Here is a 16,752-nt window from a genome sequence, read left to right as displayed (position 1 = left end):
TTCAAAGAGCCAGCACAGACATGATGCCTCCTTCTGTGCTGCAAAATTCTATGATTTTATAACCATAGCTAATCAAATTATACATCATCTAAAGGACAATTGATGGGTTAATTTGTATTTTCCTGACAGACGTATGGTTACTTAGGACTAAGCTATTTGTTTGCCTAACAGGTGTTAAGAAAATGCAAATCTCCAACTAGGTGATAGAATGATGTGGAGATGCCGGTGATGGACTGGGGTTGACAATTGTAAACAATTTTACAACACCAAGTTATAGTCCAGCAATTTTATTTTAAATTCACAAGCTTTCGGAGATTTTCTCCTTCCTCAGGCAAAGGTGATAGAAGATTTTGATATGGATCACCAGCCTGTCATTTGCCTCTGGTTAGTCCATTGTATTCACAATTATTCCAGGCCTCTGCAAATCTCTTGTCGATCAGTACCTGCAGTCAGTTTGGAAAAAAAACATGCCACTCTCTTTAATAGTGGTCTGCGAGCAAGACTCTGATTTGCTTTGTCTTGAAGGTGTGCCAGTAGCTTGAGATGGCAACCCTTATACCGTTCAAATTTATCTTGATTGACAGTTCTATAACCAGGAGCTGTCTGAATCTGGGCATACATGGGACCAGCTCTCCCTAGTTCTTTAGTTCAGTTCCATTACCTATACAGGTCACTGCAATGAGGCAAGACTTAGTTAGTTTAGTCGTGTGCACCTACCCAAAAAGTCCCTTCAAAGATTGTTATTTTGGTTCAAGAAAAAAACATTTAAAATAAGTGAAAATTAACAACTTTTTTTATACCTGGTAATTTCATCTTCTGTGTTTTTCTGCTTTTTAAATAAACACAAATTGGTGGTTTTGCCTGAGCTAGAACATAAGAAATAGGAGCAGGGGTAGGCCGTACGGCCCCTCGATCCTGCACCACCATTCAATAAGATCATGGCTGATCTTTGCTCTCAATTCCACTTTCTCGCCCTATCCCCGTATCCCTTGATTCCCTTAGAGTCCAAAAATCTATCGATCTCAGACTTGAATATACTCAACGACTGAGTATCCACAGCCCTCTGGGGTAGATTCACCACCCTCTGAGTGAAGAAATTCGTCCTCATCTCAGTCCTAAATCGCCCACCCCTTATCCTGAGACTACGCCTCCTAGTTCTAGACTCTCCAGCCAGGAGCAACAGCCTCTCCACATTTACCCTGTCAAGCCCTCTCAGATCTTATATGTTTCAATGAGATCACCTCTCATTCTTCTAAACTCCAGAGAGTATAGGCCCATTCTACTCAATCTTTCCTCATAGGACAACCCTCTCAACCCAGGAATCAATCTAGTGAAGCTTCGTTGCATCGCCTCTAAGGCAAGTATATCCTTCCTTAGATAAGGAAACCAAAACCGTGCACAGTACTCCAGGTGTGGTCTCACCAAAGCCCTGTACAATTGTAGCAAGGCTTTCTTACTCTTGGTCTTTTATTGCGAGGGGGTTGGAGTACAACATACCATTTGCCTTCGTAATTGCTTGCTGTACCTGCAGGTTAACCTTCTGTGATTAGTGTACAAGGACACCCAAATCTCTGATCACCAACATTTAATAGTTTCACACCATTTAAAAAATATTCTTATTTTTATTCTTCCTACCAAATTGAATAACCTCACATTTCCCCACATTATACTCTATCTGCCACCTTCTTGCCCACTCACTTAACCTGTCCATATCCCTTTGGAGACTCTGTGTTCTCCTCACAGCTTACTTTCCCACCTAGCTTTGTATCATCAGCAAACTTGGATACATTACACTTGGTCCCTTCATCTAAGTCATTAATATAGATTGTAAATAGCTGAGGCCCAAGCACCGATCCTTGCGGCACCCCACTAGTTACAGCCTGCCAACCCAAAAATGACCCGTTTATTCCTACTCTGTTTTCTGTCCGTTAACCAATCCTCTATCCATGCTAATAGATTACTCCCAACTCCATGAGCCCTTATCTTATGTAACAACCATTTGTGTGGCACATTATTGAATGCCTTTTTAAAATCCAAATATACTACATCCACTGGTTCCCCTTTATCTGCCCTGCTAGTTACGTCCTCAAAAAACTCTAACAGATTTGTCAAACACTATTTCCCTTTCATAAAACCATGTTGACTCTGCCTAATCGTATTATGATTTTCATAGAATCATAGAAAATTTACAGCACAGAAGGAGGCCTTTCGGCCCATCGTCTCCGCGCCAGCCGAAAATGAGCCACCCAGCTTAATCCCACTTTCCAGCACTTGGTCCGTAGCCTTGAAGGTCACGGCACTTCAGGTGCACATCCAGGTACTTTTTAAATGAGTTGAGGGTTTCTGCCTCTACCACCCTTTCAGGCAGTCAGTTCCAGACCCCCAACACCCTCTGGGTGAAAACATTTTTCCTCAGCTTCCCTCTAATCCTTCTACCAATCAATTTAAATCTATTCCCCTGGTTATTGACCTCCCTGCTAAGGTAAATAGATCCTTCCTATCCACTCTATCTAGGCCCCTCATAATTTTGTACACCTCAATTAAATCACCCCTCAGCCTCCCCTGTTCCAAAGAGAACAACCCCAGCCTATTCAATCTTCCTCATAGCTAAAATTTTCCAGTCCCGGCAACATCCTCATAAATCGCGTCTGTACCCTCTCTAGTGCAATTACATCCTTCCTGTAATGTGGTGACCAGAACTGTACACAGTACTCAAGCTGTGGCCTAACCAGTGTTTTATACAGTTCCAGCATAACCTCCCTGCTCTCTTATTCTGTGCCTCGGCTAATAAAGGAAATTATTCCATATGCCTTCTTAACCACCTTATCTACCTGTCCTGCTACCTTCAGGGATCTGTGGACATGCACTCCAAGGTCCCTCATTTCCTCTACACCTTTCAGTATCCTTCCATTTATTGTGTACCCCCTTGCCTTGTTTGCCCTCCCCAAATGTATTACCCCACACTTCTCCGGATTGAATTCCATTTGCCATTTTACTGCCCACCTGACCAGTCCATTGATATCTTCCTGCAGTCTACAGCTTTCTTCCTCACTATCAACCACACGGCCAATTTTTGTATCATCTGCAAACTTCTTAATCGTGCCCCCTACATTTAAGTCCAACTCATTAATATATATCACAAAAAGCAAGGAACATAGTACTGAGCCCTGTGGAACCCCACTGGAAACAGCCTTCCAGTCACAAAACGCCTGTCGGCCATTACCCTTTGCTTCCTGGCACTGAGCCAGTTTTGGATCCACCTTGCCACTCTCCCTTGGATCCCATGGGCTTGTACTTTTTTGACCAGTCTGCCATGTGGGACCTTGTCAAAAGCCTTGCTAAAATCCAAATTTACTACCTCAAATGCACTACCCTCATCGACCCTTCTTGTTACCTCCTGAAAAAATTCAATTAAGTTAGTCAGACATGACCTTCCCTTAACAAATCCACGCTGACTCCTTGATTACTCCGTGCCTTTCTAAGTGACTGTTTATCCTGTCCCTCAGAATTGATTCCAATAATTTGCCCATCACCGAGGTTAGACTGACTGGCCTGTAATCACTCAGTCTATCCCTCGCTCTCTTTTTAAACAATGGCACAACGTTAGCAGTCCTCCAATCCTCTGGCAGCACGCCTGTATCCAGAGAGGATTGGAAAATAGTGGGTCAATGATGATTTTCTAAGTGCCCTGTTAGCACTTCCTTAATGATGGATTTCAGCATTTTCCTGACGACTGATGTCAGGCTAACTGACCTGTCGTTCCCTGTTTTCTCTCTCTCCTTTTTTAAATAGCGGGGTTACATTTGCTACCTTCCAATCCACTGGGACCGTTCTAGAATCTAGAGAATTTTGGAAGATCACAACCATTGCATCCACTATCTCTGCAGCCACTTCTTTTGGAACCCTAGGATGTAAGCCATCAGTTCCAGGGGAATTGTCGGCTTTTAGTTGCCTTAATTTCTCCTGGAGAGCTGTGGTCTGTCAGCACAGTGCTTTTTACTGGTGGATTGAAACTGAGAGAACATTGTTCACCCTGCCCCAATGCTATTTCTAATATGGTCAAATTTTGGTTCATACGAAGTGAGGACATCTTACTTATTAAGGCTAATTTTTCAGTGAGCACAAACAAAAAGTAATAAGAAGTAACCCTAATCATAACACCAAATACATATCACCTAACTAATTTATGCTGCATGTGTCTATGGTATTGTATTATTTGTCCCAACAACTTGCAGTTCCCAAGTGCAGAAGTGGGATGTAGAATCATAGGAACATAGGAATTGCTGGATGAAAAAAGACCAATATCCAACAAGGTCACCTTCTATCATCCTGGTAGTTGCATGATGCAACGATAATGGAGTTGTTGACTAATCATGGCAGTCAGTCTCTATCAGTTAGTCTACAACAGACTCAGACATGAGGTGAGGAAAACCACAGTGGTGGAGAGCTTTGGGAACCATCGGTCCAAAGTCACCCGTTCCTCCCAAGCCTGTTACACATACCACATGTCATGTCTCAAATCACTTGTATACTGTATCCCACCAGGATACGGTAGCATAGTGGTTATGTTACTGGACTAGTAATCCAGAGGCCTGGACTAAAATCCAGAATCATGAGTTCAAATCCCGCCACGGCAGCTGGCGAATTTAAATTCAATTAATTAATTAAATTCAATTAAATAAAAAAAAATCTGGAATTAAAATACCAGCATCAGTAATGATGGCCATGAAACTACCGGATTGTCGTAAAAACCCATCTGGTTCACTAATGTCCTTTAGGGAAGGAAACCTGCCGTCCTTACCCGGTCTGACCTATATGTGACTCCAGACCCACAGCAATGTGGTTGATTCTTAATTGCCCTCTGAAATGGCCTAGCAAGCCACTCAGTTGTAAAATCTCGCTACGAAAAGTCATAATAAGAATAAAACTGGACGGACCACCCGGCATCGGACCACTCTGCACCGGACACGACAACGGCAAAACACCAAGCCCAGTCGACCCTGCAAGGTCCTCCTTACTAACATCTGGGGACTTGTGCCAAAATTGGGAGAGCTGTCCCACAGACTAGTCAAGCAACAGCCTGACATAGCCATACTCACAGAATCATACCTTTCAGCTAACGTCCCAGACTCTTCCATCACCATCCCTGGGTATGTCCTGTCCCACCGGCAGGACAGAACCACCAGAGGTGGTGGAACAGTGATATACAGTCAGTAGGGAGTGGCCCTGGGAGTCCTCAACATTGACTCCGGACCCCATGAAATCTCATGGCATCAGGTCAAACATGGGCAAGGAAACCTCCTGCTGATTACCATCTTCAGTCCTCCTCCATGTTGAGCACCATTTGGAGGAAGCACTGAGGGTAGCAAGGGCACAAAATGTACTCTGGGTGGGGGACTTCAATGTCCATCACCAAGAGTGGCTCGGTAGCACCACCACTGACCGAGCTGGCCGAGTCCTGAAGGACATAGCTGCCAGACTGGGCCTGCGGCAGGTGGTGAGCGAACCAACACGAGGGAAAAACTTACTTGACCTCGTCCTCACCAATCTACCTGTCGCAAATGCATCTGTCCATGACAGTATTGGTAGCAGTGACCACCGCACAGTCCTCGTGGAGATGAAGTCCCGTCTTCGCACTGAGGACACCATCCAACGTGTTGTGTGGCACTACCACCGTGCTAAATGGGATAGATTCAGAACAGATCTAGCAGCTCAAAACTGGGCATCCATGAGGCGCTGTGGGCCATCAGCAGCAGCAGAATTGTATTCCAGCACAATCTGTAACCTCATGGCCCGGCATATTCCTCACTCTACCATTACCAACAAGCCAGGGGATCAACCCTGGTTCAATGAGGAGTGTAGAAGAGCATGCCAGGAGCAGCACCAGGCGTACCTAAAAATGAGGTGCCAACCTGGTGAAGCTACAACTCAGGACTACATGCATGCTAAACAGCGAAAGCAACATGCTATAGACAGAGCTAAGCGATTCCACAACCAACGGATCAGATCAAAGCTCTGCAGTCCTGCCACATCCAGTCGTGAATGGTGGTGGACAATTAAACAACTAACGGGAGGAGGAGGCTCTGCAAACATCCCCATCCTCAATGATGGCTGATTCCAGCATATGAGTGCAAAAGACAAGGCTGAAGCGTTTGCAACCATCTTCAGCCAGAAGTGCCGAGTGGATAATCCATCTCAGCCTCCTCCCGATATCCCCACCATCATGGAAGCCAGTCTTCGGCCAATTCGATTCACTCCACGTGATATCAAGAAACGGCTGAGTGCACTGGATACAGCAAAGGCTATGGGCCCCGACAACATCCCAGCTGTAGTGCTGAAGACTTGTGCTCCAGAACTAGCTGCGCCTCTAGCCAAGCTTTTCCAGTACAGCTACAACACTGGCATCTATCCGACAATGTGGAAAATTGCCCAGGTGTGTCCTGTCCACAAAAAGCAGGACAAATCCAATCCGGCCAATTACCGCCCCATCAGTCTACTCTCAGTCATCAGTAAAGTGATGGAAGGTGTCGTCGACAGTGCTATCAAGCGGCACTTACTCACCAATAACCTGCTCACCGATGCTCAGTTTGGGTTCCGCCAGGACCACTCGGCTCCAGACCTCATTACAGCCCTGGTCCAAACATGGACAAAAGAGCTGAATTCCAGAGGTGAGATGAGAGTGACTGCCCTTGACATCAAGGCAGCATTTGACCGAGTGTGGCACCAAAGAGCCCTAGTAAAATTGAAGTCAATGGGAATCAGGGGGAAAACTCTCCAGTGGCTGGAGTCATACCTAGCACAAAGGAAGATGGTTGTGTTTGTTGGAGGCCAATCATCTCAGCCCCAGGACATTGCTGCAGGAGTTCCTCAGGGCAGTGTCCTAGGCCCAACCATCTTCAGCTGCTTCATCAATGACCTTCCCTCCATCATAAGGTCAGAAATGGGGATGTTCGCTGATGACTGCGCAGTGTTCAGTTCCATTCGCATCCCCTCAAATAATGAAGCAGTCCGAGCCCGCATGCAGCAAGACCTGGACAACATCCAGGCTTGGGCTCATAAGTGGCAAGTAACATTCGTGCCAGATAAGTGCCAGGCAATGACCATCTCCAACAAGAGAGAGTCTAACCACCTTCCCTTGATATTCAACGGCATTACCATTGCCGAATCCCCCACCATCAACATCCTGGAGGTCACCATTGACCAGAACCTTAACTGGACCAGCCATATGAATACTGTGGCTACTAGAGCAGGTCAGAGGCTGGATATTCTGCGGCGAGTGACTCACCTCCTGACTCCCCAAAGCCTTTCCACCATCTACAAGGCACAAGTCAGGAGTGTGATGGAATACTCTCCACTTGCCTGGATGAGTGCAGCTCCAACAACACTCAAGAAGCTCGACACCATCCAAGATAAAGCAGCCCGCTTGATTGGCACCCCATCCACCACCCTAAACATTCACTCCCTTCACCACCGGCGCACTGTGGCTGCAGTGTGTACCATCCACAGGATGCACTGCAGCAACTCGCCAAGGCTTCTTCGACAGCACCTCCCAAACCCGCGACCTCTCCCACCTAGAAGGACAAGAGCAGCAGGTACATGGGAACAACATCACCTGCACGTTCCCCTCCAAGTCACACACCATCCCGACTTGGAAATATATCGCCGTTCCTTCATTGTCGCTGGGTCAAAATCCTGGAACTCCCTTCCTAACAGCACTGTGGGAGAACCGTCACCACACGGACTGCAGCGGTTCAAGAAGGCGGCTCACCACCACCTTCTCAAGGGCAATTAGGGATGGGCAATAAATGCTGGCCTCGCCAGCGACGCCCACATCCCGTGAACGAATAAAAATAAGAGAGACAGAATTAGGGGAGGTGGCCAAAAGAAGGATAGAAGAGGCAACTAGCAAGGTGGAGGGTTTTAGGAAGAAATTTTCAGAGTGCAGGGCAGGAGGAATGAAGTGCAATCACTGTAATTATCTGGGTAAATGTGCCAGCCAATTTTACATGCATCATTATTCCATGAACTGAATGACCAGTTAATCTGGTTTATGTTGGCATTGGTTTGGGGAGAAATGTTGAGCAGGACATTGGGAGAACTCCCTGCTTTTCTTAGAGTAGTGCCATGTGATCTTTTACGTCCACTTACACAGGCAGGTGGGGCCTTGAGTTAACATCTCATCTGACTATGCAGCACTCCCTCAGTACTGCACTAAAGTATCAACCTAGATTATAACCTCAAATGCTGGAGCGAGGCTTAAACCTCCACAACCTTCTGGCTCAAGGGCAAACATGCTTGCACTGAGCCAAGTTTATTGTGGAATTGTCGAGCGTATTTAACATTGCTGATTGGATTTTAGTGTCACGTGGCAAACAGAGCAAAAGTGGGACTTGATAGCTCCAAGCTGACTAAGTGACTCTGGCCACCAATCAAACAATTGGGAGGAAAAATTCAACCCATTTTTGGCCACCAAGATAGTTTCCATGCACCCTCCATCAATCCTGTACCATGAGCATTTTACCCGTCTGCTGTCTGTATAACCGTGTACTTGAATTGCCAAGTCTTCAAAACAACTGAGTCGGTACATAATCTCTAAATCAGGAGAGGGTACTACCATTGTAAAATGCACTCTGCAAGAAAATGTTGTTTTGATGCAAAGAAAATTGTCCACTTCCTATTTCATGTTTCGCACGGACCGGCAGTGGTGAAGAGATAACTCAGTACTGCACCATGTAATTTCGTCTTATTGGACCTGGCCGTGAAGGCTTTGTGTCTAAATTGTTATTTCTCCTCATCTAGAAACAGATCTGATGAGCAGGCATTTGTAATTCTCCCCAATGGTCTTTCTTTAACTCAATATATTTAAGTGAATTCCAAATCCAGAGAGGGTTGTAAAAAGCTACTTTTGAGTCACCCACAAGTGTGTTTCTGGTCAATCATCAACGCTGAATCCATTTATGTGAAGGGGGAGGAAAAAAAATGTGATTCATGTGCCATCCAGTCCACACAAAGGGAGATGTGCACCTATCCCTCAGATGTTGTTTTTGTGTTGCTAAGACCCCTGCTCCTCCCATGCCCACTGTTTTCACCTCTATCTCTTCACATGGCATCTGACTTGTGTATTGTCTGCAAGATTAACACACCCACTGCACAATGTACTTGCTGTAGTTCTTTTATTTACACTTTTTTAAATGTAATGTTAACCCAAACTATAACAGTTGTGGCTAAAGTAAAAAAAAAAATTCAAAGTCACTTTTGAAATATATGTCACAAAGTGGGAATTGTATGGTAGACTTCCCATTGCCCAAGCAGGCACCCATAATTAGTGCCTCAGCAGCCTAGTTTGGATTTGCCTTTGTAAATTAGGTTAAAGATGTGAGGGGCAGCATGTTTTAGCTGATGCCTGATCGTGTTATAGTTAAGTAGTTGGTAAAAGACTGTTTGCCATTTCAAGTCTCTCTCATGGAAGCCGTTTGAGTTCCACCATCTGTGTATGTGAAGGGTTTTGATTGTCTACGTAGAGCTGTTCACTGGCATAAAAGATGATTCCTGTCAACTATGGGCACAGAGTGAGGAGATCATACACGCTGTCCGCCTCAGATAATTCTATTCTGGCACTCAGATTGCAGCATTGTGTTTGCATTAATTAAATGCTGACCTTTTCTAGACCATGACAATTACTAAAATATGGCTGCATCAAATTTAATCATTAGCAATTTTTGGACGCATCTGATTAGTGAGAGATTTTCTGAATATTGCAGGTGTTTTAATTCACTGTTAATCTGTAGGTTGCAAATAGTGTTGATTGTTTCAGGCACAAAAGTGCAGAGGTGTCTTTGTGTTTAACTAAAAGGGTTAGAACAGTAAATGATGCGTTTTGATATGAAAGTGTCACTTGATTCTGCATGAGTTCTGAAGCACATTTTCGTAATATGATCTTGCTTTTGGGTGCATGCAGAATAAAGTACCGAGGTGATATGTTTTTATCTGCATCCTATTGCCTTGATTACAACCATGGGTTGTTCAGGGGTGTCTCCGTACCTTTCACGATACAGGCTGCGTACTTTGCTATAGAGATTTTTTAAGGGATTGAGAGCTCTGGATCACTGGTAAAGTTTCTTAACACTTAGGAGGAGGTCACCTATCTTCATACCCAGGAATGGGCAGAGAGGTTTCGGTTGGGGTGAGGAAGGGACAGAAGTTACTCCAAAAAAAAAGGGACATTTATTCTCTGTAAAAGATTAGTTCATCCAATGAGCATTTTAATGTATATACTCCACATCTAGAAATTGAATGTCCACTATGTGTTGCAGAATGAATTCAAACTAATAGCGAGTGGGTCTTTATTTTATTTGGTGGCTTTCCAAGTTTTGTAAATAAACCCATAGTCTGCTCTCCTGGCTACATGTTCATCTATGTTTCACGCACGAATCTATTTTTAGATCTTATGTACAGATCAGTTTTATAGGTGTGTTAGCTGTTTTCACACTGTTCTCCTTATGGTTCTACCGCAACTTTTGCCCTGCAGCTTCCAGATTATAATTTACTGTCAAAGTGAGGGTCTCTAAATGGTCAAACACATAGGTAACTGGGCCGCCATTATTTGAAACGTATTATACCAATTTGTTTTTTTTTTGTCACCTCGAGCCTCTAATTTGTGTTGAATTAAGTGATGGGGTCAGAAATTGTGGGACTGTTGGATTCTGTCAAAAAAAAAATGGAAACATAGTCGAGTAGAAGGACACACCGCAAAAGAAGGTAACACATGGTCCATGTGATCTTCTGTATTGGTTTTGATCGCCTGAGGGAGGTCGGAGATGAATTTTCCAGAATATTTTTTCCCTATTTGACGCTGGGTTTTTCTTCTTTTGACTCTCCCTGCAGATTACATGGCGGGGGAGAGATAGGAAGAGTCTAGTCACGATGCTCCAGCCATCATGAGTGTTGGGCATGCTTGATAGACCAGCTGGTCTTTTCATGCCTGTCATTTTTGTATGATCGTAAGCATTTGATCCTTTTTTTAAATTGAAAAGCTTAGTTTATTCAAGGCCCATAGTGTAGGACAAGGCCAAGGTTGAAAGGAGTAGGAAAGAAGCTGAGGGTACATCAGGAAGTAGTGATTAGGTGATGTCAGTTTTGGATTTTACAGTCTGTACATTGTTGAAATGTGGAAATGCTGAGGGAGGTAACGAGATCTGTAATTTCGAGGACTTTGGTAAGAATGAATTCTAGTAGGAGACTCTCTGGTCTTGATTTCAACACTATGGATACAGAACAGAGGAAGAATGTGTAAGATGACCAATTTGCAGCTTGGGAGGAAACAGAAAGGAGAGTTCAGAAAAGCATTGACCATAATAGTATTAATAAAATAAAGGTTGTGGCAGAGAGAGGTTGGAAACTAGAGATGAGAAAAGGAATGCTCGTCACATGACTAGCTTTTTTTCTCGTAGCCTGTTGAGGAATGTGGAGAAGTGTTCAAGTTGAGAGTTATTGAGGGGAAAAGTCTTTGGCATGGAAGAGGAAACAAAGTTTCTTGGAGATAGACTTAGTAATGGAGGAGATGTGAGGGTTCCATCTGGGATCAGAGAGCGTAGGCCAAAATTGTCAATAGATTAAAAAAGATTACGGGTGGAACCACCACAGATAAGATGAGCTACCCAAAGGGCACTTGACCGTAAGTAAAAACAAATCAATCTAACCTTGTTTAGATCGCAGGTACGGTTCTGGGCACCGTATCTTTAGAAGGGCTTTAATGCATTGTAGAGGGTTCATCGAAGACTGTGATAATTTGGGATCTTAAACCTCTAATTTATGAGAAGGGACTTGGACTTGTCGTTGGAGGAAAGATTGAGGGAGGACGCTGACCGGACTTTTAACATCCTGAGGAGTCTAGACGAAATGAATGTTGATTTATTTGATTTTGACCAGAGCTGGAGGGCACATGTTTAAAGTTAACTAGGCTCATGAGACCAAAGATGGGAAGGATTCATCCATCTCCACAGAGCAGTGGATATGTGCAACAGATTACAGGCATTTTTAAAAATGCAAATAAAACCAGCCTTCAAAAACATAATCTGGTGCTGCATACTCATACGAGCAGTTCACATCACAGTAATGCACTGTTGTACAATTATAAGTAAGGGAATCCCAGTAATTTTTTATATGAAGAAAAACTCAACACAACTCCAATCTTGCTCATTTCTTTCAATTTTGCACGGCTAGGGACAGAAATTTTCAAAGCCAGTTAATGCATTCACATCACGGAACAACCTCCCCATCACTTAAACAAAACACTTCAACTAGTCCTAAACCTTCACATAGACCACAGGTGGCCAGTGCCCAGAAAACTACAATGAGGCAAGATTTTAAAAGCTACAATTTAACAGCTGTTAAATATATGTGTTACGCATATTGGGGGACAAACACAAAGTAAAGGCCTGCAAGTGCGACTCTCCAAACCATCAACTCATTTTAAAAGCTTTTCTGCTTTCAGTATACACGTGACCAGAAATTAGAGTCAGTAATGGGATTGGGTTTTAATGGGTGCCAACTGCCGATTTAGTTCCAGCGGCCTTCAGTCTCGCCTTCTGATTAATTTGACATTCACCAATCCCAATAGAAAAGCTGTCTTTCCTTGTGAAGTGCTAACAAGCTACACATGGGGTTGAAACTCTAACGGTTGGCATATATGTATAAATCTTCAGCTATATTAAGGAGTGTCTTATTTGGGAAAACTCTAGGCGTAATGTGTTCGATTGAATTAAATGATACGTTGACTTATTCCCCTCTGCTATGAATAGTTTAATATTCAAAGCTTTCTGTTGCGACTGCATCTTTAGTCATATGAACTACATTACACAAGGTGTAATATTCCCTCCAACCACCATGTTGCACTGCACTTAAAAGATTGTCTATCAAGAAATTACATTTTTCTTAGTGTCACAGAAAGCAGTGCTGCACAGAATCATTGTTTCATGGTCTTGTTTAATGTCTTTGCATTGGCTATAGAGGCGAAATCACAGCGTTAGGGGATAAAATACCACAGTTGGCAAATCTATCGTATTATTTAAAAAGTCAATGCAAATAAACCATGGGCTTGTGGGATAAATAAAGCTTAAGCAGTAAATTTGGAACTCCCAAATGATAATAAGAAATTCACCTTCAACCTTTTGATGTAGGATGGAAAGTTGAGTGTTTAGATGTACACAGGTGTCCCACCATATATTTTTATGATTCATTAATCTTTGTTGGAGACAGTTCAGATATGTTGGTTCCTACCCTGGCTGTAGATCTGAATTAAAGGACATCTTGAGTAGGCTATTATCTATCAAGGAGTAAGCCATGTTATATTTTCAATTCTGTTTTATTTTCCTTTCCCAGTGGCTGTGACCTCACCATGCTGAGGCCACTCTGGCAGCTTTTCACCAAGATGGAGAATAGTGCACGCCAAGACCAGGCTGGAGTTTTTATCCTTCCACCTCTGCATCGAGCCCTGACTGAAGTGTTCTTCATCGCAGAAAACAAGGCAGCGGTAAGACAGAATACTTCTAGTAATGTGCACTGGAAACACTCTCCATACCATTGTGATGTTAATTAGTGCAGCCCGCTTCTGTTTTGTACAGCTACCATGGTGTGTCCTAAACCCGAAATATAATGGAGCCCACCCCCCAATGAGTGCTTTATTAAAAGACGGAAACTCTGACAGAATCCTCATTAAGTAGATCTGGAGCAGTCCTGATTGGCTTCCAAAAAGTCACTAGATAATCAACATCCCTAACAAGATCAATTCCCTTAATAAAAGTCATTTTTCTCATAATGCCTAACTTTAAATTTAGACCTTATCATAAGCTAACATTTTTAAAGACTGATGAGAAAGCAAACACCATGTAAAATGTGTTTTATATATATATACTTTTTAAAAGGTATATTAGTGGAGAGTTCATCTTGTGGAAATACTCCAATTTAAAACACAAAGTTAGATTGGACTATTAGTTCTTTCACTCTCCTGAATAGTTAGAATCAGTGCAAACACAGATTTAGTATTGGATTGATCAGAACTTTAAATCTCTAAAAGAATCATTGCAGTCCTAGTCACAGTGTAATATTTACCAGTTAAAGAGTTTCAGTGCTAGTTGATGGAGCACAAAATAATATGCTTTAATTCAGTCGCTTTAGTCTCCTGGCTGTGTGTTTTTCTCTCAAGTTCTCATCCCCATTCCACCTTTCTCCCTCATTTTTCTCCTTCCATTGCTTCATTTCATGTCATGTTGAATAATTATGCTTTAATATATACAGTGCGAACTGGCCTGAAAATATTTGGTAAAATAGTACTTGGAAGATTTCAGTGTAATTAAACTTGGAGTTGTCATTGCTGTCAAAATATTAATTCTATAGAGAATTGCCAGAGATTGTGCAATATATGTAGCAGTCGGTCAGAGTTTCTGAACAGTCACAAGCCCCTTTTGAGAGAGAAGAAGGACAATATCTTTTTTTCCCAGTTCATCATGAGTGGGGCGGCAAGAAAGATCATTGATCCTTCAAGCTTGAGAAAATTGAGGGACTTCAGAAAAGGAAGAACAAAGTTTGCAAAAGCTCAAGTAAGATGAAATGTTCAGCAGTCCAAGGAGAAGGCAAGAGTGCCAGCAGCAGCTTTCATTCTCCTTTCTTCCCTTGTATCCATTAACCATGCTAGGGATGGAGACAGTCAGCCAACTGGGCTAGTCTGTATATGAGCAAGGATTTCAGATATGAATACAAGGTGCATGAGTGTAGTGTTAGTGTATGAGTGGAGACTGCTGTATCTTTTACACCTGCAACTTTGTTTCTTTTTAAGCCCCAAACCATGCCCAAAATATGTTTGAGCATCAGTCCAACTTATCACATTGAGCGTTGCCAACCAATACAGGAAGCTGTAAAATTAATAAACTTGAGAAAAGCTTTAAACAATTTTCACCTAACAGTGTTATTTGTTTTTTACCCTATCAAAAATTAAATTTCAAATAAACCTGTGCAATTTGAAAGCCTCCGAGAATAATTTTTACCAGTTCCTCTTCAACTTTCATACACTTGTGAGTTAATAAGCATCATTCTTACTGAATGATTTCACCACTGTGAGAACAGTACCACAGTACACGCCTTTGGGTGCTGCAACCAGTATGGTGTATTTACTGTAGTGCATCCACCCATGAAGTTGTGTGATTAAGTTAATAAACTCTGATAATTCACCCCATTATGAGTGATATTCAGTAAACTGATGAATACAAACAATAGGGAGTTCAAATTTCAAGAGAATATTTTTTGTTGTAACAGTCAAACTAAATTTGATTTGTTGGGAAAGTACACTGGCAGCCTCCTCCTCTGGAGAGATCCTGGGTTCAAAGAAGTGTGGATGAAGATCACAGAATTGACTGGTGTTGCTCACCCCTAATTCTTTTACCACTGGTACCAAATTATATCTTCCCTTTCAAAACAAAGCAGCTTTTATCATTTACAGTTGTTGTGCTGGTATTCTCGTCCTGATAGCCGGTTCCCTCTTTCTTTTGGTTCTTGGTTTTTGCCCTTTTATTGATTTCTCCCCCGGTGATCCATACCATTCTCTGCCAGCTACAGTGGGCTTGACGATTCGCAGACGGGGCCCCAGCAATGCCCATCTGTGACTGACAACTGGCAGGTGGTGCATGGCAGCTGCCTGGGGGCTGTATTTATTCTGTCTTCCACTGGGGGAAACTGCCCAGTCTATTGGCTGGACCCTGCCTGGCAACCTGATTAGGAACTCACGGATCGGGGAATCACGGGCAAAATGCTGCTTCCCGCTGTTACGTACGAGAGTGTACACCCACACGTCGCACAGCTGGACTTTCCAGGCGACAAACATTTAATCGTTCCAGTATTATAATCCTTCAGTAATGTGTCCTGCATCGCATTCATTTCTCAGGGAGGGGAGCCATTCCTTTGCTCTTCATAGACTTTTACAGTACAGAAAACGATTTGGCCAGCTCTTTGGAAGAGTTACCCACTTAATCCCATTCTCCTGCCATTTCACCATGCTATTTTTTTTCTTTTTGAAATACTTATCCATTTCTGTTTGTGGGTGGGCATTCCATATCCTAAAACACTCTGTATATAACATATTCCTCTGACTCACCAACCAGTGGAAATAATTTTTCCCTGTTTACCTTATCGAAACCCTGCATAATTTTGAACCACTATCTATCTCATATATTTTTCCCCCTGTTCGCAGCTGCTCCTTGCTGCTTCACTAAGGAATGCGAATCTTAGCCCTCCCACTCTGACAATGCATGTGAACAAGCTAGCTCCACTTTGCTACTGGACTGCCTCCATGTGACAGCATAACCAATTCAAAGAGGAAGAAACCTTTATAACATCAGCTTAGCAACCATGAGCAACCTACGCACTAGCAACGGGGCTAGTACAGCCTGCGTTCTCTCATTTACGTTCCCATACCAACAGTTATTTATTGTTAAAGTTTGAATACTGACACGAGTAAGATAACCATTCTCTCTCTAGGTTTCCCAGATAAAAGCTTCCTGCCGAATTTGTTTTCAGTTTGTATTTAAAATCCCATTGGAGAGAGGGAATTAAATTGAATAAGGATTGACTAAAAGGGATGGATTACTGCCTTTTTGTTACGACGACAGTTTTGGAGCTCATTGGTGGCTGTGCGAAGGAAGTGTATGCAAACCACAGCATCTTGTAAAGCTCTGTTTTGAGTGTAGCAGAGAGCTTTCTTTA

The 16,752-nt window shown here is 42.9% G+C and overlaps 1 protein-coding gene across 4 annotated transcripts in view; it reads left to right on the top strand.

Annotated features, from left to right (window-relative positions):
• zzef1 (zinc finger, ZZ-type with EF hand domain 1) overlaps positions 1 to 16,752 on the top strand; it is a 212,082-nt gene that overhangs the window by 183,037 nt on the left and 12,293 nt on the right. For all 4 annotated transcript variants that reach the window (XM_068007936.1, XM_068007937.1, XM_068007935.1 and 1 more), the window contains one exon: positions 13,381 to 13,531. In XM_068007936.1, the coding sequence (XP_067864037.1) occupies positions 13,381 to 13,531 (151 nt within the window). The remainder of the gene's footprint in view (positions 1 to 13,380; positions 13,532 to 16,752) is intronic.

This window comes from Heptranchias perlo, chromosome 28, assembly GCF_035084215.1.
Source record: "Heptranchias perlo isolate sHepPer1 chromosome 28, sHepPer1.hap1, whole genome shotgun sequence".
NCBI classification, from domain to species: Eukaryota; Metazoa; Chordata; class Chondrichthyes; order Hexanchiformes; family Hexanchidae; genus Heptranchias; species Heptranchias perlo.
The sequence above is the reverse complement of the archived record's forward strand: the minus strand, read 5'-3'. Positions and strand labels throughout refer to the sequence as shown.